This window comes from Electrophorus electricus, chromosome 8, assembly GCF_041902795.1.
Source record: "Electrophorus electricus isolate QZ-2024a chromosome 8, ASM4190279v1, whole genome shotgun sequence".
In the NCBI taxonomy this organism is placed as follows: domain Eukaryota; kingdom Metazoa; phylum Chordata; class Actinopteri; order Gymnotiformes; family Gymnotidae; genus Electrophorus; species Electrophorus electricus.
In genome coordinates this window covers 23,279,188-23,304,591 of record NC_137504.1, presented here as the reverse complement: position 1 = coordinate 23,304,591, position 25,404 = coordinate 23,279,188, and the positions used below count along the sequence as shown (strand labels likewise).

General features: G+C 42.8%; 1 protein-coding gene across 3 annotated transcripts; it reads left to right on the top strand.

Moving 5' to 3' along the window:
• Positions 1-559: 559 nt before the first annotated feature.
• Positions 560-23,188, top strand: ubash3ba (ubiquitin associated and SH3 domain containing Ba). Of its 3 annotated transcripts, XM_026998503.3 has the most exons (14): positions 569-1,174; positions 15,742-15,795; positions 16,451-16,637; positions 16,761-16,959; positions 17,089-17,258; positions 18,892-19,100; positions 19,196-19,346; positions 19,644-19,764; positions 19,897-20,019; positions 20,299-20,391; positions 20,528-20,672; positions 21,097-21,203; positions 22,371-22,480; positions 22,642-23,188. In XM_026998503.3, the coding sequence occupies exons 1-14, from the start codon at positions 1,047-1,049 to the stop codon at positions 22,777-22,779; spliced, it is 1,935 nt and encodes a 644-aa protein (XP_026854304.1). In that variant the 5' UTR covers positions 569-1,046; the 3' UTR covers positions 22,780-23,188. The 3 variants fall into 3 exon arrangements, with proteins under 3 accessions (XP_081575317.1, XP_026854303.2, XP_026854304.1); XM_026998502.3 differs by having other exon boundaries at positions 566-1,174; positions 16,761-17,258; XM_081719191.1 differs by lacking the exon at positions 21,097-21,203 and having other exon boundaries at positions 560-1,174; positions 16,761-17,258.
• The last annotated feature ends 2,216 nt before the right edge of the window (positions 23,189-25,404 follow it).

Genomic DNA, 25,404 nt, shown 5'->3' with positions numbered 1-25,404 from the left:
CAAATTTCCTTTCGATCCTATGTGGATCAGTTCAGAATTCTATACACTCGTAGGCGTCAGCCCTCATTGATGTGCATAATTGCCATACACAGTTCTGCGCTGTTTGCTTCGGCATGTGTTATGTGCATTGAACTGGCTCTGCGGCGCTTTTGCTGTGCTGTAGATGTCGGGCGAGGCATGTACATTCAGGGAATCGAAATCACTTTGTTTCACGTTTAAACATTATTTTCTTTCTCTTCTAATCCAGACAAGTTGCACGTGACTGGCCTTTTCTGCCTGAAATGTCTTTAAAAACATGACAGGTAAAATTATGACAGGTAAAATGTTTGCTCTAGTTATTCATGTAAAAAGAAAAAAAGCCGCATCAGTTCCAACAGGGACTTCAGCTGTGTGCTCGGACGCTAAACATAAATTCATTCTTCGCAGCGTAACCCAGGTGTGAATGACGATGACTATGAAAGGCGGCGGTCACGTTAAAGTTACGCACCTATTAAACACAATAGTTGGAAACTGCACCTTTAAGACCAAGAGGCGGTTCCCAACGTGGGTGAGCCGCTGACAGGCAGATTCTGCGTTCACTCAAGCTCCATTCATAAATAAATCATCACGAAAAGGGAGCGATGACACTAGAGAGGTAACATATTGCTACAGAAATGACTGTGGCAATATTTCTCCTTACGCATTCAGCTGCAGAAGGCAGCGGAAAATAGGCATCGTTTCCACAGCAGTCATCTAAATCGCTTGGGAGGAGATTGGCAGCGCGAAGCGACTTCCGACTGGTGACCCCCTTCTCTAACAGTGATGACTTAAGCGTTCCATCAGGAAGACCAACGCGCTCGTGAGAAACACTGGATCCCAGCACGCAGTTCAGTCCTTTTTTCTTTTTTAAACAGACGAATGTACGGTGCTACGTACACTTATCGTTTCCACACAGTCGGTAGTCCGGACTGTATTTTGATTTAGTTTCGAATGTGTGCTGTAGCCTGTCTTGACACACGAAAAGTAAGTAGACCGCAGGAGTGAAACACCAAATGGAACGGTGAGCTATGGCAACAAAAGAAGATTTTTATGCCAAAGTTACACCGCGGAGACAGCGGCAGACCCGACCAGGAACTGTCAAGCATGGGTCATGTCTGGATGTTCTGCTATCGATGGGCTTCCCCAAAAGCAGGGCGTAAGTAGCCTACGATTTCCAGTCCTCTGCTTGTTTAAGAGCTGCGCATCAACCGCCTTGGCAGTAAATCGCAACGGGAAACCGTCAGTAAAACAGACGTGTACGACATGTACAGGCCATCGTTGCCGAAAGCGCATTTATAAACGAACTGTTGGGGTAACTGTTGTAGCATTAATGGCGTCGAACTGATGTTATTGATTCTACATGACTATATTAAATATAGACGCAGTCTATAAGCATTTTTAACTGCCCAAGTTTTCCTTTTTCTAGACCGAGTAAGGCACATTTGGTCAAAATTGAAAATTATAACACCACCATACTTTCCCAACACAAGTCCCGCACTGGGAAGCTACCAGTGCTCCCTGTGGGTCCCTAGGCACGGCATGTGTGACCCCACCTCCCGCCTGGCGTGAGGTTGGCAGTGGCATCCGCTATGACCGAGAGGTCAGGATAAGTACCATCACAGCTAGCCAGCACCACTGAAGACTTCTCTGGAAGCTCAGTGTCGTGTTCAATATGCATCATAAATCTTTTGCGGAGGTCAACCCAAAAAGTTCTGTGAGCCATAAGCACTCAAACACGAAGGCAGTCATTGAATTCTACAGTGTTCATTAACCTTGCTGTAAATGTTCATGTCAGTAACCTGTTTTGGCCATTTCTCCTCAAGATTTAATATGACTGCTTAGGGGTAAATTTCTGATATGAGATTATATCACTAATAAAACCAGTCATTTTTATTCACGCCTTCATTTTTCATTTCTCATTTCTTAACAACTGAGTAAGATGAAGTGGTAAATCTAAACACACGTGGTGATTTAACCAGAGGTTCTCAACTTCAGTCCTGATGACCCAGTGTCCTGCATGTCTTCCAGTTTGCTTAACTCCTAGCACAGTTGAATCAGCTCATAAGTTTAGTAAGCCCTTCATAAATAGGTTCAGGTATACTAGTGCGGTAATACCTTGAAACTCTGCAGGATGGTGGGTCCTTAGGACAGGAGGTGAGGGTCTGTGCCCTACTGCATTATTAGTTTGTGTGATGAGTCAAATGAAGCATGGATGCAAGAAGGGGAAAACTCATGAGGTAAAGTGTTAGCAATTGCTCTTTCTCAACTTCCACTACTTGAGTTAAAAGGTGTTGCTAAACTAGCCTCTTTTTTGAGACTTTCCCTGCATACATCTCACTCCATGTTCAGTAGCTTCCACGTTCTTAAGTTTTCACCTTTTTCATTATTTGGGTAATTTGAGCTATTCTGATATCGACCCTCATGGCCTGTATCTGATACCTCCTGGTATAATTTACACATTCTAAATGCATTTAGAAAACTACTAATTTGAATTCAGTCTGCCTTCAGAGAATCGGTGCCCAGAGGACTGCCATTCCAGAGTGGTAGTTGATTGGCTGCTGATTTGTTCCATCGGTGTCTTGCTGTGTGCCGTGGAAGGCTTCCCTGCGTACCCAGAGGAAGTGGAGCTCGCGGGAGAGCTGTGTTAGCGCACCGTTATGATGCTGCCGGCAAGAAGCTCCGTGCTCGTTCATCAAACCCACTGCGCGGTACAGTGGTGGCGTTTGCTTTAGCTTGCCTTAATCCCTAGCCGTCATCTGCATGGAATCCCCTTCGTGTCTAAGGGATTTTATTTTGGGCCACGTGTTGCCATTGCTCCATCTGAACTTAATCCATCAGATTATAATTCCACAGGAGGGCAACAGGTCAAGAGGGGAAGATGGCTGCTAAAATTTATTTTCTGCAATTGTGTTCAATGCTTGTGTGTAATACACAGTCATGGGGAAATAACAGCCTTCAACGTACTCATTTAATTTAATCCAAACACTTTTTAGGCAGGTCTTAGTGTTTGAAGAATAGTCTTAACTTCGCCTACATCAACCACTAACATCAGATGGTGTGGTATGTGACCTGTTTGTCAGTTCCTTTGGTTTCTCCTTGGGTTTGTATACAGTTAGAGACTGTGTGTTCGTGTACTGAAGACCTCTGGCGAGGTCCCGTACACACATCGTCCAGTGCAACAGCCCTGATGACATCAGGAGCACGTGTTGCAGGGAATAATTCTGAAGGATTTACAACACATTCAGATGTTCACATAGTTGAAATTGAATAACTATGATAAGGGGATGATTGTATGGTCAAGACTGATACATTCTGCATTGTAACATCTCATAGCCTAAAGACTGATATCTCTATGAGGTATTTTGTACTGAAATAAAGGTCCTCTACTTTCCCATCAGGCTTGTATCTAAGTCTGAACCAAAGATGTATCAAGAACAAAACAGAACGGTGCAGAACATTGAGTTAATTTGTTAATATGTTTGCCAAATTTTTAATTTTTTAATGTAGCTGTCATATAAAAGCTCAAAAATCTAGTTTAAAATAAACTGTGTTGTCACATTTTAAGATTAAATCTCTCACTGTGTGAGCGAGAGAGCGGAACCTATGCAAATGCACACAAAGCAAAACACTAAAAGAAACCTTTACAGCAGCTTCTTAGCGTGTCAGCATGTATTCTGTCCCTCCGACTGAGAGCAGACATGACTTCTGCTGTAATGACTGAAGTTGTTGGCCAAGTTTCTTATTCTATGCATTATTCTTTCTTTGATGGCAGCATGTAATACAAACAAACCTTTTGCTTCATTTGTGTTTTGGTTACTTATAAAATAGAACAGAATAATGTCTGTTTTTGCAGTGCTGATTTTTAAATTTTTTTTCTCTTCCTTTTACTTTGATTTTCAAATGCATTCATTTTACATGTTCTCTAATTATCCATTTTAGCAATGCACCAAAGGGCTCAGGACAGGTTTTTTTCTGTTACATACATTTGCTGTTGCATAACTTGTTTGCCACTTTTAGATTCTTAGCATTGACTTTGGGCATGTAGATAAAGTTCAGATCTGTATTTGCAGATCACACATGTATGAGCCATGTGTGTATTTGCATTGCACCTCTTCACTGTGGTTTAAGGTTCCTTTGTCACATGGGCATGCATAGTGGTAGCAACCAATGCAAGGCCAGTTGTGTACCAGGATGGAGTGGGCAAGGAGGGGGTATGTCTTTTTTTTTTGTTTTGGTTTTTTTTGTTAGTTTTTTTGTTTTTTTTGACTGCATGTTTGTGTGCTTTCACTGGCTTTTGATGCTTGAATGGTCCTTTTGCTTCTTATGAACAGTTATGTAATAAATAATTGAATGTATTTCAACTTTGGAACTCAGTCGTTTTATTGTGCGTCATACAGTGTGAAAACGCCCTGCCCTGGCATCTGTACCTTCTAGTTTGTTGCATATTGTCTGTAGTTGCATTGTTGTGATGATGGCATGCTACTGTGATGGTGGATGTGCATGCACATCATAAACTGTTCTTGGGGATGGCTGCTGAGTACCCCCCACCCCATGTAGCTGTTTCACAGGCCTGTAAATGAATAGAGTGCTCTTTTGTGAAGAAAGGCAGAGGTCAGTTTATCATGTTATATTCCCTCTCTCTGATTAGTATGACTATAGTGATGTTTTTTTTCTGTCACAAATTTTGAGACACACACAGTGGAAATACTGAGGGTCCAGTGTTCTTGCCACTTGGGGAGTGTTCTCAGGCATGATTCGTTGGTGGTGTGCGTTAGGCCAGGAGTTGCACAACATTTCCATTTGAAGAGCACAGAGACAAAACAAAACCATGAACAAGTTCATGGAGATTGTGAGTAGGCCTGGAGATCTCGTTCGGGTCACTACATCACTGGATTGGTTAATTGAAGGAACGCCTGTATGAACTCTGGGGTAAATTTAAGGACATCAGACACTCCATTCTTTCTGTACAGTCTTGTGTGATGGCCACAAGGAGTTAGGGCTTGTGAAATTGTTGTGCTGTAGCCTTGTGTGTGTGTGTGTGTGTGTGTGTGTGTGTGTGTGTGTGTGTGTGTGTGTGTGAGGTGGGTTTGTTGGATTAACAAATTGTTCAGAGGTAGTATGCTCCTGTAGCTCACCTGGTAGACTAGGTGGGCTCATTGGATTGATTCACAGGGAGCAAACATCCTGTCATGCTGATGAAATGTGTAAGGCGCTGTGGATGAGAGCACCTGATAAATTCTGGAAATGTAAAAGTCAGATTATCCTCTGGGTAAGTGCGGGTGCATGTGCCTGCACGCCCGTTCCTGGTCTGGCTTTTGCACTGCTGCATGGTGATTGCACTGCTACATTGCCGAGTTTCCCTTGTGGTCACCCTTCCTGGCAGCTTGGCAATCGTGCAGCTTCAGGCCCAGGCTTGTTTTGATGGAAGAGTTTGTGGAAGTGGGAAGTCATATTGACTTGGGAGGCCTCATGGTAACGTCTTCCATGTCATTGTATATGGAAGATGGTTATTGTTTGGATGAGAAATGAGGTGACCAACTGCAGGGTTTCTGGTGAAATGCTTAGCAAGCCAAAGGTTTGTTAAAAAGGAGCACAAAGGAATGTGTGAGTAAAGGTTGTACTCAATACAAAGAGAACAAAACCTGTTCAACTCCTTTCACTATTTGCATTACCATTATGGTATATGCATTCCTGATGAACTTGATAAAATAAATGGAATTGAATAATTTTATTCAAACTAGAAATCAATAAATACAAAGCAGTGGACTGGTGATAAGGAAGGACAGGATAAGGAAGTTGAAGTGTTTTAAACTTGCATTGGATGTTACTTTAGAGGCACTAGGTCTGTGACTTCCTGCTTAAAATTTAAACTACTTCACTAGAGTACAGGCATGCAAACTACCAGGGCTACATACTTTCTTAGGACAATGTTTGGCAGATTTTTTCTTCCAGAATGATTGATTTATTTAATTTCTTTATTTAAATCATTATTTAAATATCATGTATGATCTATAATGCATAAAAATACAACAGTAAATTATAAATAACACTCAATGCCTGCAGATTACATATGAAGCAGTCTTTACCAACTGATTGAAAAATGTTCAGAATTTAGTAAATCATCTGATGTTAACCCTTGAAGAACATTCATGAGCCAGTCTATGAACATTCCCAATGGTCTTTACACTTACCAACACAAATCACCTGCAGCTTTAAACTTGCTTCTTTCTAATGACTGATTACTGGTTCTCATTTCTTGAGATCTGTCCATTAACTCCAGAGCAGTATTCCTCTAGCCCCTCTCTGCAGCTCCATGTCAGTGGCCATTTACAAGAGCACCAAACAGTATGGGCCAGTATCACATGCCTGAAAAGGGCTACAGAGGAAAGGTATTCATTGCTACACTTAACTTTAAAATGGTACTTTATTTGTTTCATTTTCAGTCACTTGGGACTTTTACTTCACTTCTTCAATTTTGAAATTGGTGATGCTGTTACCTTGATAAAATGTTTATGAGCGGGTACAACTGAACTGTTAACCACACCTAGTCCCTTTTCCGAGCAGACAGCAGACTGGATCATCCTAATCACACCATGACTTTCCAGCCCTGGGTGCAGGGTACAGCAGGCTTTGAGCAATGTGTTAAAGGGACTGCTTTGCACCTTTGAGTGTGGTGGAGCTCAAGCGTTTTGTTGTTCTCTAAGAGGAAAAACAGCAAAAAAGATTCTTGTCCCTCACCACAGTCACCCATATGTCACAAGAAAATGCCTAATTTGTGAAACACACTTCACTGGTTTGAGATGACGATCTATTTGTAGTGGGCTGAAATGCACTTTGGTTTTTGATTGAAAACCTAGCTTAGTTTTAAAAGAAAATGTTTCAAAAAAGTTTAGGTTGTATTTTTTTTTAAACATGTTTTAGTGAAAACCTGATTGTCTTGTATGTTGCCAAAAAGGAAAAAATGTGCATGCGTGCGTATACACACACACACACACACACACACACACACACACAGTCCTCCTACGCTGGCAGGCTCCCCATGCATTTGGAGCACAAAGTTTGTCCGCCGAGAGGAAGTGGCCTGTTTCAGGAAGTGGTTTGTGACCTTTCAAGAGCACTGGGGCTGCTGGGACATAAAGGAACCCATATGTGCTGTATACTGATACTCTGAAGCAAAGAGGAGAGGACAGGCACACCAAACACACTCACATACTCAATTACAATGAAGACAAAGTGTTTCAAAGTTCTCTGGCAAGAGTAGGCTATATAGTACAAGCAGACTATGTACCATCATGTATATAGTTTGCGTTTTTATATATGCATATCTGTATTGTATGCACACACAGAATAAGGTGTATATATCTGTCACAGGGCAGTAACTGACTGGGTCACATACTGGAAGTAACTGTTTTAACTCTAACCAGATCTCTGTATATCTCTGTATAATCACCTTGCCTTTTATTTTACCATATAAGATTAAATTTCTTAACACACGTTAACATTATATATGCATATCTTGGGTATATCAGGAACTTAGTAAAGCTTTATATCAATCATTTATTGAGAAGGAAAAATAAATATGTATTTATACTCTATTGCCTTTGTGTGGGATAAGGTGTAATATCCTGGAGCTTGTTTTTCGGTAATAACTGGCAATTATGTCATGGACCTAAAATTTAATAAAATTAAACATTTAGCTGGAAAAATACCTTAGGATGGGCTATTCCCATCCAACAGTGGCTGGGTCAGTGACATTTGTCCGGGTCTCAAAGCTGCAGTTACGCTCTAAATTTAAACTAGTTTCAAAAAACTGTAACTGGGCTACCAGCTCATTTCCACTTGAAGGCGTTGCACGGCGAGTGGCTAAACATTAGTTCACATAGGTTACACTGATTGTACGGTAACGGGAATCAGCTCGCTTAAAATTTCGCCACTGAAGAGAAGCTGAACTACAAGCTGCTCTTTTAACTACATTTCTCAGGAACCTATAAATATAATTATAAGGTCCTGCAGGTGTGGTCTGAATTATATACTATCCCAAGTATAGAAGCTGGGGAAGAGTTCTTTAAAACATGAAAAGCATGAGTAGCTGGTTACTTTGTGAGTTGTAGTAGTGAGATAAAACGCAATACCCTTTCCCTTGGCAGAAGTAGCCTTCATGTTTTCTGTTATTGAGAGGGCTCTTAGAAATATAGGTTAAGTCCCGAGCTGCATATGCAAGCGATAACGTTTAAGATGAGCGATAATTGAAGAAGCCTAACAATAGTGCGCGGGTGCATCTGACCACATTGCACGTGCTCCGCTCGGTTCCATGCCGTCTTTATGACGCGGTGTGTTTTACTTCCACTAATGGCTGAATATTCTTTCTGCGTGACTCACGAGTAAGTCATTTAGGTAGCGACGTGTGTTACTTAAGCAATGTAATCTGACGTACCTTACTCCATCGTCTTCTCCATAGTTTATGGACTTTTGAAACCATGTAGCCTACATATTTATAAATCTTAGCAATAAGATCTTATCACAAATACCTGTTTTGTTTTTGTGTTGGGCTAATTCATTAACACCGCACTCAGATTAAAAACTTCCCCACTCTAAAGACATAGTATGTGATATTAAGGATTTGTAACGGTTATGAATCTGAATCACTGTCTTGTAATTTTCTGCACATTCTTGTGCTGCCATTTGTTCACAAACCAGTGTGGTGTATCTTGCGTTTACTCATGACCGTTTACGCTTCACCGCTTTCTGCAAATAATAAAACGGTGTGAAAGTCACACCAGGCTTCGCTGGACTGAGTGTGACCGGACTAAGAGCATATTGCCTTGTGAAGTAAACAGAATGAATTAGTGAGGTGGACCCACTGTGTACATGGAAAGAAAAACGAGTGAGAACTACTTTACAGCTAGCATGTGACGTTGTGAAAGACTCTTTGTCAGAGGGTAGCAATTAGCGCACAATGCTAACAGTACCAGCCGGTTGCGACCTAGCGCTGGAGATGGCACACACTGGCTCCGTTAGTCTGTGGGCGAGAAAGAGCAAATGAAGGGAGAGACGGAGTGAAAAGAACGAATACGCCCGCGTGTGTGTGTGAGGGAGAGAGAAGTGGAATTGTGCTAAAGAGAAAATGAGAATGAAGAATGCAGGAGGGTGTGCTAGTCCCATGTGAAATACCCACACAGAGCTCCTCAGTTACTGCACCGAGAAAACAATGAACAGTTTTTGTTTAAATGACTTATTGGGCCTTTATAGGCGCGCACACAGGCGTTTTCGCGCTTTAGCTACACTAAAACTCATTGCCTACTCCCCCCTCGCAGTTATTCAACAGAGCACCGCAAAAACCCTGCGTTATGTACCTCACGGCGAGAGTTTACTTGTGCTGCGAGGGCATTCGTTCTTCAAGCATCCTATGTGATTGGTGGGTGGGTGGTTTGGTCGGGAGTGCGTACTATCTTTATTTCACTCTAAACAGGAAGTAAGTGTTTCCTTGCGGAGGTTGACAGAAGAGGTCAAACAGGCTAAAGCGAGGGACAGCGCGCGTGCACACACACACACTCACGCACAGAAATTCAGGCGCATCAGTCTCCACAGCAATTTTTCGTTCATTTGGAGCAAAGAGCTATCATAAACACGCAAGGCAGAAGAGGTGCTCGATAACTTGTTGCATTTGTATATTATCTGTAAGCCAATGCACACACAAGTCCAGCCTTCTTTCTCCTCCCAACTGCAGAGGGCAGGAAATACAGTTTATAAATAAATCACTTGAGTTCCTGCTTGGAGTTCTAACTGGAGAGGAGGGGAGGGGAGGGGAGGGGAGGGGGGTGTTGGAATGGGATGGGATGGGATGGGATGGGGAGAGGAACTGTAACACAAGCACACATGTGCACAGTTTGTCTTTGATAACTAAATTCAACTAAATTTAGACTTTATTTGTGTATGTGTGTCTGTATCTTTGTGTCAGTTTGTGTGATTTTTTTAAATTTATAACCTTAGTTTTGCATGCCTTGATGTGTGTGTTTCTGTTTCTGTGGAACATGTATCGCTGATGTCATGGGGTTTCCACGTGTGCGTGTGTTTGTGAAAAGACAACCAATATGAATTATTGTATGTTTTTGTGATTTGGATGCATCTCACTGATGTGTAAATGTGTGTGCATATCCACATAGGTGCATGTTTGATTTTCTGTTTGTGTGTGCATATAGAAGAGATGTCTCTGATGCATGAGTGTAGTTGCATGTGTATGTGTGCGTATAGTGGAAATATCTTTGAGATGTGTAGGTGGTGTGTTGGGTGTGAGGTTGTGTTTTCAGCGCCTGTCACAACGTGCTGTATAATCTTTCACTCTTTCCTGTGTCAAGGCCACGCTTACACACACACAAGTCTCATCAAGGTCCTCTGTAAATCCCCTAATTAGGATTGGAGCATCTTAGTGTGTATGTGTGTGTGTGTGTGTGTGTGTGCACGTGATGTATTACCTCTACTTAAACATTCATACAGTAAATTTTTAAGGCCCTCTGTTCTCTCTTTTCCCCCCTCTTTGATTAACAATACCTGTGATGATCCCTGGGGTTGCATAAAAATTTGTCACATAAAGCCGTATGGTTAAGGATTGCGTTAAAAACTGTCACATTCCAGTAGATGACTCCCCTTACAGATGGTGAGTGAAGGGCACAAGACAGCGTGGGCGCTGCTGATATGAGGTGTGGTTATGTATTGAGGAAATATGTCTCCTCTTTCCTTTGTGAGGGGAGAGCTCTGCTGATGCGTCACTCAGTGACAGCTGGAGAAGGTCTTTCCAGCTGATTTTATTTTTTAAATGACAAATTTATCTATTTATTTTGATTGCCATTTAAAAATTGAGTTTCTCTCCATCTGTCTCCCTCTCTCTCTCTCTCTCTCTCTCTCTTTCTCTCTCGCTCTCTCTCGCTGTGTGTGCATGTGTGTGTGAAGCCAGAATATGTCTCAGCATGTGATACATATGTCAAAGCAGACCATATGGCATGTGTGTCTGTGTGTCCCATATACTTGTGTTTAAGTGTTTAGATGCACGTTTTTGTATTAGTTTGTGATTTTGGATGTTCTCTTACGATAACTGTGTTTGTATTGCAGAGCCTGTGGAATTTGTTTATATGTGTGTGTATTTGGTGATTGATATAAATGTATGTGAATATTTAATTGTGTGCATGTGTGTGTCTACAGACAGAAAATGACCATGTATCAGTACATGCATTGTGGTGTAGGGGGCCTGAGGGCTAGTGGGTGCACTGGCAATCCTCTCTAAATGCCTTCCTAAATGTGGACCAATCAAGCTCTCCATGTCAGTGCTGACATGCTACAGCGAATATTTACACGTGTGCGCACACACACACACACACACACACACACACACACACACACACACACACATACAAACAAATACATAGCCCCCCCCACCCCAAAGGGCATGTGTGGAGATCATGTGTGTCCCTGAGTCCAGCGATCAACTCAAAATCTTGGATGCTGCCCTTACTTGCTTCTTCACATATAATCACTAATTGTTTTGCACCTTCAGTGCCTGTGCGTCACGAATTGTGCCGAGGCAGATCCACTTCAAGCAAATTCGGTGTCAGATTAGAGTATAGTTGGAGGATGACCGCCTGTGCATGTTTTAGTTTAGGACCCCTGCCCCCACCCCCTTTAAATCCATTCCAGGCCGACTGCTTGTTCACCCGTGGTGGAAGCTATGGAGGCATAGAGAACTAGGATGAGGTGTTTGTCTAAACACAAAAGGCTTCCTGCCCGTTGTTCTTTGCGTCACACACATCTCGGTGCTCCTCCCAGGCCGTGTGCCTTCAGCTGCACACCTAGCAGTGGTTTGTGTGGGAAGGTGTCAGGTCTGGGCTACCTCCTGGTTTTTATTGCCGATAAGGCTTGTGTTACTACTCCAGATCAGGAGCCGTGATCACTCGAGCCACCAGAAGCACCTGGCCGTGGCATGCTGGACCAGGAGCATGGGCTCCTGTCACCGTTTGTTGCAGCACTGAGAGGTGGGAACATCCGTGGTATTTTGGGTAGGGTATTCCAGGGGCTTAGGTATGGTTTGCAGTGTTTGGAAAGCATTCTTGATTGTGTAGTTTTAAGATTTATGATGTCTGCATTGGCTGTTTGGCTTTGAGAAAACACGGTATGGCATCTGAACACATCTCAGAGGTGTTTTCTTCTGAACCCAGACTGTAGCTCTGTAGTATACGTGTAGGTTTCAGCCCTGTATACCCTGGTGCATAGGGAATTGAAAGTGTGGCAAAAACCTGGTGCATTATGGATAATGTAATCCACCCCCAGGTGTGAAAGCCCAAATGTGAGGAAAATGATTGTGTGTGTGTGTGTGTGTGTGTGTGTGTGTGTGTGTGTGTGTGTGTGTGTGTGTGTGTGTGTGTGTGTGTGTGTGTGTGGTGAAGTACAAACTTTCCAAAGAAACATGATGTTGTGCTGTTGAAGGACCTCTGTCTGAAACATCGTGTTTTTTTGGAAATAAACATATTAGGGCTTTTATAAAAAGGCACTAATTAGTTTCATCATTTTTTGGGGGGGGGGGGGGGGGGGGGCTCTGTGTCAGGGAGTTTGGCAAAACCAACTGGATTTTATTCATTTTCACAGACAAGTGGTGTTACCTTTCATAGGAGAATATTGTGGCTAATTAGGCTGTATTTTTATACTCACATATGCTGAAGTATAATAGATTTTTGTGGCCTTTTCTCTGCATTTATGGATTTAGGCAGGGCTTGCGATGGAAGGGGTGTGTGTGTTAAGGCTCAAGGGTATACTGTCCAAATATCTGTATTGCGGTATGAACACAAACGGTATAGACACGACAAAAGACTGCAGTATGAGCCTTTTTTTTTTTTTTTTTGCATGTGCAGTGAAAACCAGCCAATCATATATGGAGTCATCACAGATGGATAGAAGAAGAGAGTGTAAATAAGTGCTAGCCTATGTATTGTAAACTTACACAGTTTTTTGCTGTGCTTAATAAAATAATTTGGAAAATACCTTTTTTCAAGATCCATTTGTAATAATTATACTACACTGATCTATCACTTAAAATATCAAGTGTAAAACCATAGTTGTATTCATATAATTACCGAAGTATTTAGCATAAATACTGAGTTTTTTTTTCTTTTTTGGTCCATATCGTACAACCGGTTTTAGTACGTGTGTTTTTCATGCCTGTGAGTCTTTAATTTGAACCATATGTGTCACATCACCTCTAATTAGGTCCTTTCAGAAACCCTGCTGTGCTGTGCTGAGAGAGAGAGACTGAGATAAAGACATTCCCATTGAGGGCAGTCTGAGCAGTTTATTTTTGATTTTGTTTAAGATGGTCCTCTTCTGTGACATATTTCCTTTTTATCACCCTAGTATGAATGAGATTGGCTCCCTACGCTATTGTCTCTTGCAACAGGCTTACATGCACGCACACACACACACACACACACACACACACACACACACACACACACACACACACACATATGCACAGCTCATAAGTGTCCAGAGGCTCTCACTCAGTCAGTCCACCCATATTGGAAATTGGATTCTATTTCAGAGATTGTTTCCTGAATGATTCAGCGATGTCTTTCGGTGACTCACACAAAGCACATTTATACTTTGAAGGACATGACTCGAGTGCATCTTTTAGCTGCTTCATTTATATGTAGATTATATGAACAACACATTTAACTAAAATACATTTAATTAATGATTGACCAGGTTTAATCTCATAAATTCATATCGCCATGGTAAATGAGATGATACAAGTCTGTAACTTCACTGAGTTGTACTGTGTTGGTTGACCAATGGGCTGATTGTGTAGGATCATTATGTCCACTGTATTCTTTCTATAGTGATGTATAATTAGCTGTAGAACATTGTATATGGCACCACCAACTTCATTCAGAAGGTTACTTTATGTGACAGCCACAGCTGCTGCCATTGTCCAGCAGTGGATGTTGGCTGGATGTTGGCTTGAGAATTTTGGATGGCAGGCCACTCTCAAACCAACAGAGATAGTCATGTGTTTAAAAAACAAGTCTGGCACTGAAGATGGGGTCTGATGAGTTCGGTCAGTGAAGTTAATCTCCAGTCAGCTGTGGTCAGGAACTGGCTAGTGGCAAATGTGACTAGAAGGTGGCTGAAACCAAAATGTGGCTGCAGTCTGTAATACTCTGTAATAATCTGCATGTATGTAGTGCTTGGCTTGCACGTCAAAGGACACACTCATTTCCTACTACAAGGTATGGTTTGAGCTACCAGTACTGAAGACAGCTCTGAAATCTAGAAAAAAAAAAATGAGTGGAACCAGTGAGTGGCATGAAAGTGAACTCATGATATCCCCCAAAGTTGAGGAAATTGTCGACAAAAAGTTACCATGACTTCAGTTATATGGAAGTGGTTTGGATATCTGAGAAATAATGAAGCACTGATTACGACGGTCTGCAAAATATGTCATTGGCCCGGTGCAAACCAAGACAGGAAACACAACAGATCTTTTCCATCACCTGATGAAGTTCCATCTCGGTGACCACGGCGACCACACCCACAGTGTGAAAATGCAGCCCATGTTAGTCCATCCACAGTTTAGCAGCACAAATGCAGCCCATGTTAGTCCATCCACAGTTTAGCAGCACTAGTGGGGTTGTGCCAAAACGGCAGTACATCGCAGTGTCGAGCAACATAAGTAATATTACCTTCTTTTGTTAATATAAAGTTTTTTAAGGCACATAAAGCATGTTTGCAGTTAAACGTTTACATTTATATTTATTCTATTTTTACAAATAAACTGTTCTGAAGTTTAAATAATGAACACTTTTGGTTTCCATAGGCTCCAGTCATTATCAAATTATATATCATGATATATTGTTCAATATGGGGAAAAAATATCATGATCATATTTTTGCCACATCACCCAGCCCTAATGTATGCTTATTAAATGCAGATAGAGCTCAACTGCTCGTTCTCAGTGAGTATACAGTTAGCTTGTTTATATTGTTTCCTGCATGTATGTGATGGGTCACATTACCTGCAACTGAGTTGGCATGAGCACTTTAAATACCCCCTCCCCCAGTCCGTGTATGATACAATGACAGCATTGACCTAATTCAAGTGGTTCATTTCAGTTCAGTGTTAACCATTTTGGTTTTGACTAATTGAAAGAAAGCAGTAATAAATAACCTGAATATTAATTAAATTGGGCAAAGTGTAAGTTGATTAGCAGCTAATTATTGTTTACTATTATTATTGTTTAGTAGTTATTTGAGATATGAAAACAACTAGTTGTGTGTGTGTGTAGCATAATGCACACAATATTGACTGAAAAACACTTTAAAAGACCCTAGTAAGTTTTTTTAAAAAACTGAGCAAATGATGTGTGATTTGTCAGACAGGATGATATGAATAAATTAATCCTATATGTTTGTACTTTAGTGTTAAACCTAGCATGTGAGTGCTCATATTGATGATGATGATGATTATGATGATTAAGATGATGAAGCTGCTGTATGTCTTTGCATCTGTCTTTGTCCTCTGTGGTGAAGGGCAGAAGCAGTATGCCTCTTATCTCAACAAACTCCCAAGCACACTCACTCTCCTTAACATCCTCCGGAAAAGATCCTATTGATTTTGTGACCAGTACGGTGATGGAACTGATCTGTCTCTCTCTCTTCCTCTCCCTCTCCCTCTCTCTCTCAGGTTGAAAGCACTGATTTCAACCGGAGGCCGAAATGTACAAGCAGCATGTGATTGGTGAGTGACTGACACGCACGCACGCACACACGCGCGTGCACACACACACACACACACACACACACACACACACACACACACACACACACACACACACAAAAACTGTACATATCTATTCAGTGTCTGATTTTATGAGTCTATTAGGGTTATGTCCTTCTGTGATCTTTGAAGTTAATTACTGTTCTACTAAAACAAACAGACTTATTCTGAAAACACTTCTTCCTTGCTATAACACACACACACACACACACACACACACACACACACACGATGTGGGTTGAATTAGTCTCCGTAGAGCTATAATGATGACTCTGCTAATTTGGGGTGAATACCTGAGGGCTGATATTGACTGTATGGCATGATTGAACCTTTACAAGTGTTTCTGTATGATGTCCAGCACTCAGAGCTGTCCACTCATTCTACTCCACTCTGGTCCATGGTTAAAGCCTAATGGATGCCGAAGTTAGACATTTCTAACTTCAAGTTCTGCTGCTAGTCTTTGCTTTTATGAATCTCCATCGCCCTCTGCTGGCAAAAAATAAATCCTCCGCTAAACAACGAACTGTGCTCACCACCCAAAAACACACTCTATGTTAACAGTACATATACAGTTTGGCTACGCTTAATCCACGGCGTGTGTTGGCTGTGTGTGCAGGTTGTTCTCCCACGTGGACGACCCGTTCCTGGATGAGCTGTTGCCGCGGGAGTACGTGCTGTACTTGCGGCCCAGCGGACCCCTGCTGCACCAGCTCTCCCACTTCTGGCAGCAGAGCCGCACCTTGTGTGGCAAGAACAAGGCGCACAACATCTTCCCGCATGTCACGCTCTGCCAGTTCTTCATGGTCAGAGAGCTTCTGCAGCGTGCCGCTGAGACTTATGATGGAAGGTTAATGATGGAAGGTTAACTATGAGTCTCTGTCTCTGTCTCTCTCTCTCTCTCTGGGCATGTGGGGGTGTGTGTCCAGTGTGCAGATGCGAAGGTGGAGGCCCTGTGTGAGGCACTGCAGACCGTGGTGGGGCAGTGGCGGGGCCGCTTCCCCTCACCCCTCCCCCTCGAACTCTACACCTCCTCCAACTTTATCGGCCTCTTCATCGACGACAGCATGGCTGAGGTGCTCAAGAGTTTCGCCACCGACTTCGCAGCTGAGGCAGCTGCCAAAGCAGGTTTGTCTGTCTGTCTGTTCACTTATGCCGATACAGAACTAAACTCCTTTCCTAGGCCCTCCTCGTGTCCTTTACTAGGTAGTAAACAAATCATATTTTTGCCCATTTTTTTCACTCTTCACCACACAGACGTTCTCGTGGAGCCCCACAAGAAGCAGCTGCATGTGACTCTGGCCTATCACTTCCCAGCCAATCACCTCACATCTTTAGAAAAGCTGGCCAAGGGCGTGGACATTTCCCTGGGCTGTGATTGGCTCGCTGTCCTCTACTCGCGGGACATTCGATTTGCCAATCATGAGGTATGACCCCTTCTACTCTGAAGACTTGTGAGGTGTGCAAGGAAATCCTTATCTGCTAGCAAACGCATCCTCTTCCCTTAGACTCGTCTGCAAACAGACTCGAGTGAAGCAGCTAGCCTTTGTGAACAGTGTTGAGGAGTTTAAATAGGGTCAGCCCACAGCTTTTAGCAACCTGTGCTTACACAAAACAGCGTGTCTGTGGTCTCTCCAGACCACACCACACTGTGGTTCTATGGCTGAGGATTAAAAACTGACCAACATATTTACTCAAACTTGGAACAGAATTTGTGCCAAATTACAATGAAATTCAATCATGATGGTGTAAAAATGTGACATGCAATATATACGACATCACTTTTCAGTAGCAACATGTGGAATATGTGCAAACAAAATGTAAATGTTGTTCACGCAGGTAGCAGCGAGGATGCATGTGGCCTCATCTCCAAACCGGGAGAGCGTGGCATCATGTACCCTCCAAGCCAGGCTTTCTTTGACATTTTTCACACTGTTCTCTACCATTGCATTGTGGCCTGAATACCACACTGTTCTTGAATGAAATGCAACGCGGTGAGCTGTGAGTTGACTGCGTTTCATGGTGGTTTGCAGTGTTAAATCAATGCAATGGACTTTTACATTTCAAAGTGGATTGAATACAATTCTGATATAAACTCACTGATTGTATTGTTTTTGTTTGTATTGTATTGAGGGTTTTCTTAAATCATTTAGATTGTATTGTATTGCCTCATGTATTGTTTTTCAGTAAAACAATATATTGGTGGTTTTACTTTTGCTGTTGAAAAAGTAAAAAAAATGTGTATTTTATTATTGTACTCTTCCATACTCAAAAACCTAATAATGACACGCAAACTATTTTAGTTGCAGAAAGTATACCTACCAGTCTAAACGATATATTTTCATTTCTGTGGTCCCCAGTGTATTTACATTTATATTATAAAACATATGGTAGTCATGATTTTTGGCTATACATCGCATTTGCATCAAGTGGTTTATTTTATATTTAGGTGACTCAGCTTATGGTAGACTTCAGCTAAGAGGATAATATTTTGGGGAGGTTCTCACAATGTCTCTTTGACCTAAAGGCTAAATAACAGCTAACAGTGCAGCTAACCTGGAACAGAATGACTTGCACCACAATGTGCCAGAACTTGCACTGTGATTTGAGGAGGTACATGGGGACAATGTAAGATAGCTGCCTAGGGCATTTTTTTTCCCTCTCAATGCAAGGCAATGGTAGAGGTGTGCTAAAATATCAAATGCATGGCCTGAGTTACCATTTATTTTTATTAGCTGTGTTTTTTTTTTTTTGGGTTACACACATCAGGTCTTACAGCAGCTCTGTAGTTTTTGAGCAATTTTAAAAGGCCAAAAGGATACTCTGCAATAAATGAATTTTATTTCTTGGACTTCCCCTCCTTCATTGACCTCTTTATTATTTGCCACATTTGCTCAAAATTCCTAAATGCACATATATCACACGAAGTATTTTTTGGAATTCCTTTACTATAGGTTTTTATGTAGTAAAAACCAACATTTTAAATCTGAAAAGTGAGTCATTAGCTGGTGCTTCAGCTGACATACCCTGCCCCCCCCAATTCTCTTGTGACCCCTCCAGACATTGCGCGTTATGTACCCGTACACGCCGCAGAACGAGGATGAGCTGGAGCTCGTGCCGGGAGACTTCGTCTTCATGTCATCCGTGGAGCAGAGCGGGGCCAGTGAGGGCTGGGTATACGGCACTTCCATGACCACAGGGCTGTCTGGCCAACTGCCCGAGAACTACGTCAGCCGGGCGGACGAATGTGACACTTGGGTCCTTCATGGGTGAAGTGGCCATTTTACATCCTTACCATGTCTAGTTTTGGTCTTTCCATCTGTCTGTTTGGTTTTACTTTTATGCATTTTTTATTTTTGGATAGGACCCATTCCTTCCTCAGCTGTACCTCCCCAACAAATAGTGGTGGTGCAGTGGGTGGGCCCTTTCTTGATGGACAGCAAGAAAGCCGTCTCCTTGACGACCATGGCCCAGTGGACCCACCCAGTCTTGGTGTCATATGCCACCCAATGCAGGTAGGAAACAAGAACCACCCCAATGTACAACACAGCTTAGCCAGTCAAACACAACGTTATGAACATTTCATGCAGATCTTTGGGACAAGGCTAAATCTAAACTAATCTAATTAATTTATGTAGGATGCCTTTAATTAGGTTGTTCAATCTTGTATTTACTATTTTGTATTACACTGAAAATCGAACAAGAAGAATATAAGACGTTTGAATAGTCAGTATCCCTGTCAGGGTTATATGAGCATCATTTGTTTACAGTAATGGATTATGGCCATGATGTCTTACTCTGACCCAATGTAGATGATGCGGCCCACCAGCCAACCTCTGCTGCCCAAGAGAACTCTGTTTGTGTGTCGTCATGGTGAGAGGATGGATGTAGTGTTTGGGAAACACTGGATCACCCAGTGCTTTGATGCCAAAGGTCAGAGTTCAGGAGTCAGGGACATGAATTCAGTGATGAATGAAGTGAACTTGACACTCTTATGTTCAGCATAACACATCTATCTGTGTGTGTGTGTGTGTGTGTGTGTGTGTGTGTGTGTGTGTGTTGCAGGCCGTTACGTGCGATCGAACCTCAACATGCCCTGCAATGTTCTAGGCCGGAGTGGTGGGTACAGGGAGTATGACAAGGACTGCCCCATCACTGTGTTCGGTGCCTCTCAGGCACGCCTAGTGGGTCGGTACTGCAAGAACACTCACCTAAAAGCATAGCAACACAAACACCAACAATACCTTCCCTCATAGTTACTTGTGTGCAACCACCATGGATGGTATCATTTGCATATGCTGATGGCTTGAATGAATGAATTGGCAACAATTAGCAGAGCCTGGTCAATTAATTTTTGTGCCTCTGTTGTTGAGATTTTTTGAAAGCAAACTAAGAAGAATTAGAAAAACACGTGTTCATGTGTTTGTACGGTCGTACGGTGATTCTGTGTGTGTGTGTGTGTTCTAGGTGAGGCCCTGTTTGACAGTCATACGGTGATAGACTTTGTGTACTGTTCTCCCTCCTTGCGGTGTGTGCAGACAGCTCATAATATCCTCCGAGGTGCAGCCTCCATTACCTCCCTTGCTCTCCAAACTGCATTTAGCCCCATTTACAATGGCTGAGCACTTCGGCTATTTGCTCCAGACTAATTCATTCTCTCTCTCTCTCTCTCTCTCTCTCTCTCTCTCTCTCTCAGGTCTTCAGCAGGATGGGAAGATAAAGCTTCGAGTTGAGCCTGGCCTCTTTGAATGGACCAAGTGGGTGTCGGGTACTTCCTTACCTGCCTGGATCCCTCCAACTGAGCTGGCAGCTGCTAACTTTAGTGTGGATACAACCTACAGGTCCACTGTGCTTCTGTTATTATTCTGAGCCATAAGATACTGATTACAGTATGAGTCTGGGGAATATCCCTTTCACATTCACTTTCATAATGTGATTTTAGAAAAAGCCATTTAGTACATGACATCTTGGGATATGCTGATAGTTTGGAATGGCACTGATATATAGTAGGTATTTGGAAGGAAATTCTTGGGTGTGGTAATACGGCACTCGTGCCTGCACGTCTCGGAGCAAGAGGGCTGATCTGGGTTCAGCCTTTGCCTCTCATGTCCAAACAAGCCCAACTAAACAGACAGAGGCTCCTGATCTCTGATCAGCCCCTTTACCTTGTACTCGGACATAATGGCAAAGGTGGGGTGGCTCCGTCATCAGCTTCCACGGCCTGAGTGGTGTCCTTGTAGCTCAGAGGTCCTCTCTTCTCCCCAGACCTCACATTCCCGTCAGCAAGCTGACCGTTTTGGAGTCCTACGAGACCTACATGAGCCGCAGCTTCCAGGTGACGCGGGAGATCCTGGCCGAGTGCAATGCTCTGGGTGCGTGTGCGACCTGTAAGGTCCTTTATCCTTTCACTCCATAACATCTTTAATGGCATGGCAATGAGGTGCAGAGCTTGTTGCTCAACAGAAAGTTCATTACAACTGCAGATCAGATGACAACTATATAGCCTAGGCACAGCAAGAGGTTGGGGGGACGGCGACTGAAAAAACAGAAAACATTGTAGTACATGTTAATGACCAACAGGTGGCAGCGCTGTAACGATCCACACCATACTGTGACCTTACCACCAACTATGAAACACTGTTGTACAAAAGACTGGGCCCCAGAGAGCTACAGGACTCCTCATATGTGGCACACCACATCCAGGCAGCATTTCCTCCTCTGTGACTGAAGCCTGGTCCACACAGCTTTGGAAAATCATAACAGATTTGAAAATTGGAGCACATTTCACACTTCAGGTCTATTATATCGGAACAACGCACATGTGAAAATATCTCCACACCTCAAATCTCCCAGTGCTACATGTCAAGACGTGACCATCCCCAGAGATCTCAGTTAACATCTCGCTCTCTGCATATGCGCAGATAGAGTTGTCAACACTTTGTGCTAGCTCGTTGTTCACCTGGTTGATTGACAGCAGTGGCTGTCTCTGTCTAGCTTCCCTCTTTGTCCGTCTGGTTGTGGTAGTTTTTACATAACGCATTGTAGAGATTCTCATGTGTATTCCAAAGTTCTACATGCATTTCTTTCATTGCTGAAGTCCATGGGGCATGGAAGAGGTTTGCTCTCTCTTCCATTTTGCACCTAGGCTGCTCCTGGCTGAAGCTCTTATCTGACACTAGCTGAGCCACTCACATTTTCATTCATAAAAATCAAACATGTTTGAAAATATCAGAGTGCCTCTGATCAGCTCGGGAGCTTGATCACAAGGTTTCAGATTGACTCTTTGTTGCTCTCACACCACTACATTATCCAGGTGACATTCACTTCTGATTCACCACCTGACCTGGAAATCGTTTCTGATTGGAAAACTTGGGAGAAGGGCAAAATCAGGGGTAACATTGCCCGGGGTGCACCAGGCTTTAGAAGCTAAAGTGTAAAGGATGACTGTTCTTAGGGTGACACTATTTTTAGTTCTCTATCTGTTGAAGCATGTCTGTTTCCAGGTCCTTACTGTCCAAACTGTGTGGTTGTATGAGCAGGAAACACGGTGTTGATAGTGGCGCACGCTTCTTCTCTGGAGGCCTGTACGCGTCAGATGCAGGGACTGAATCCACAGAATTCAAAGGACTTTGTACAAGTGGTGCGAAAGGTCTGTAGCTTGGGTCTCTCACCTTTTATGAATGTTAACAGCATTTTTCTTCTTAAAACTGTGAATTTTAAAAACAATTCACATCTCTCCCTCTCTCTCTTTGTGTGTGTGTGTGTGTGTGTGTGTGTGTGTGTGTTTTCTGCCACCCTCCCCTCCTCTAGATCCCATATTTGGGCTTCTGTGCCTGTGAAGAGATGGGGGAGACAGGGGTGTGGCAGCTCGTGGACCCGCCCATCCTCCCTCTCACGCACGGACCCAATCATAGCTTCAACTGGAGGGAGACCCTGCTGCAGGACTGACGAGCACCGCCCTTGTTTTGTTTCTGGATGCGCCTTCTGCGCACCTCCTGCTGTGGCAGCTGAGAAACGCACCGCCTGTCACTCTTCCTCCACCCACGCCACTGCAGACCTGCACCATTCCACCATTAAGCTGACAAAAACACGCCATGTGCCATGCTGGGCTTCCACAGAGCAGACCTGCTGCTCCTGACAGTATTCTGTGCTGACTCTGTCTTTATGTATTGCAGCAATGTTACGTGCAATGTCTGTGTCCATAAATGTGCTCATGCGTTTGTCTCCTTATTAGAAGCCATGTTCATTGGTCACTAGTGACTGATCAGGGTCAAAGGTGGAAGGTCAACGCTGCTCCAGGTTGCTTAGAAGATGCTCCACTCTTGTCTTTATAAATAAATAAATAAATCAACCTTCATACCAACAGTTCCAAGCATAACTACGATCAGCCATTTGTCAAAGAAACCATATGTACACATTCAAGTATGAAGCATAAAGACTGACAACTCACTCAGGTTTCCTGTCTTACCGAGGAAGCCATTTTGATCTGGTCATGTCAAAAGTGATCATCATCATCACCAAACGTTGCCGAGATGGCGCCTGGTAGCTCTGTCTGAGCCTTCCCTGCTTTCCTCTTCCTCATAGACCTGGAGCAGGGAGGCGAACACGGCTGCCACCAAACACACTGTGAGAAACAGAAGAGGCGTTCCGCGCTCCGGACCAAGCTTCCAAGCTCCTTTCTGGAAAAATGGCTGGTAGCTGCTCGGGCTGTATAGAAACACTCCGGTGGGGAGAAAAAAAAAGCACAAGAGACGAACCCCAAACATGACAATCCTAAAGGCCAGGCCAGCCAGGACGTAGCTTCCATATTGTCTGGGACAGCAAACCATCCCTGTGCTTCTCTGCAGTTTGCCTCAGGACGACTCTTGGAAAGGGCTTTCTTTAGCAGTTTTTAGGAGTAGGGAAACAATCATTGCTGCATGCTCCATGTTTTTCACTAAATGAAAGTCGTATGTCCACTCAACGATCACACTGTTGAGGTACCAAGTGGTTTGAAAACGTTTGGTAATCCCTATCCATGAGGGTAACCAGCAAGCCTTACTTTCAGGATAGAGATAACCAACCAAAACATGACTGTACAGTAGCACCATTAAGACTAACAGATGCTTTTTATTCTTGAAGTGGGGGGGGGGGGGGTCTAACTGCATTTATTTATGTATTCATGGCATAAGTGTTAAAGACTTTCTGGTGCTTAATATAAAATATTTTCGGTTTCGTTCTGTTGCAACACAGGAATCGAGCTGTAGCAGATTTAAACATGCAGTTTTTCTGTACTCTTGCACGCATTATACATACCGCGAGCTGTTTCTTTTCTGATCTATTTCAACGTGCACCCTACATTGTGGGTAATGTAGTTTCAGAGCGTACATTACATCAACGTTGTATCATCAGGTTCAACGCCATGCCAAGAATATTTAGACATTATTATGGGATTTTTTTTTTAAACACAATTTTTATACATCTCTTATGCAATGTCCAATTTATTGGAAGGTTATTATTATTATTATAACAAAAGGCATGCATTTTTATTTTCTTGTAATTTATTTTTCTTTGTGAGGGAGTCCAAGTTGTATATTGAGCCCAGAATATTCCTCTTCAAGGCTTCTGAAGTTTAACTGCCTCACAATTTCAGTGTCTTTCCCAATCGTTTTAATGTCTTCAAACCTTCAATGGTTTTGGCTTTTGATCATTTGTATTCAGAACGTCTCCGTTTGCCATTTCTGAAAAATGGCTTCCTGTAAGTCGGCGTACCTTTGTGCGAGAAACTGGTTAATGGAGTTTGTTACATGTGAGAAAAGAATACCACTTTAATGTTGAATACGAAACTTATTTCCAATATATTAATCGTTGTTCTTCCAAAATGGCTCCATACAGACCATCTTATCACGCCATATTCTGACAAACAAGGTCAAAGTAAACTGTGGAAAACTCTGAAAGCACGCTTGGCTTTGCTCTACAACTACGGCATAATTTTAAAGCACCGAAACAACCGTTCTGAGGGAACATCTGTTAAAGTCTCGCCCCTTTTCAGTTCAGCCGAGAGAGGGGGAGAAGCAGAAATGATTCAGCCTGCTAAGTATTACTTCTTTCGTTGCGAAAATGTGTGTTGGGAATTTTGCTGGAGGCAAAAAATCTTACGTTAAGTTAAAAAAAACCGTAAATGCAAATTGTCAAACATTTATATGAACGAAGTGCGCAAGCGAGTGAAAGAACAAGCAGCAAGATGTTAAAGATCGCAGATGGACGACAGAGATCGTTGCCTACACTGAACCATGCGCCAAAACTTTAACGCTTGACCTCTGCAAGTCACCGACATCTATTGTTGAGAAAGGATGGCAGCACGTGTCCGTGTTGGACATTACCCCTCTAGTTCGATAAAGTTCCCTTTTTGAGGCGTACTGTAGCTCTTTCCCACGCCAGCTCTGCATGCATGGACAAATATGTATGTCACTTCTTAATAGTAACGCTCTACTTCAAAGAGGTGCCGATACAAACAAACAAACAAACAAAAAAAAAACCCCTATAACTGAAAACATATAACTGAACGTATCTTTTTGTGTATTTAAATTATTA

Excerpts from the sequence above, each read along its gene's own strand:
- ubash3ba (XM_026998502.3), top strand. The coding sequence starts at position 1,047 with ATGGCAACAAAAGAAGATTTTTATGCCAAAGTTACACCGCGGAGACAG. Across the intron at positions 19,765-19,896 it reads CCAGTGCTTTGATGCCAAAG|GCCGTTACGTGCGATCGAAC; the intron begins GTCAGAGTTCAG and ends TGTGTGTTGCAG. Across the intron at positions 20,673-21,096 it reads AGTGTGGATACAACCTACAG|ACCTCACATTCCCGTCAGCA; the intron begins GTCCACTGTGCT and ends TCTTCTCCCCAG.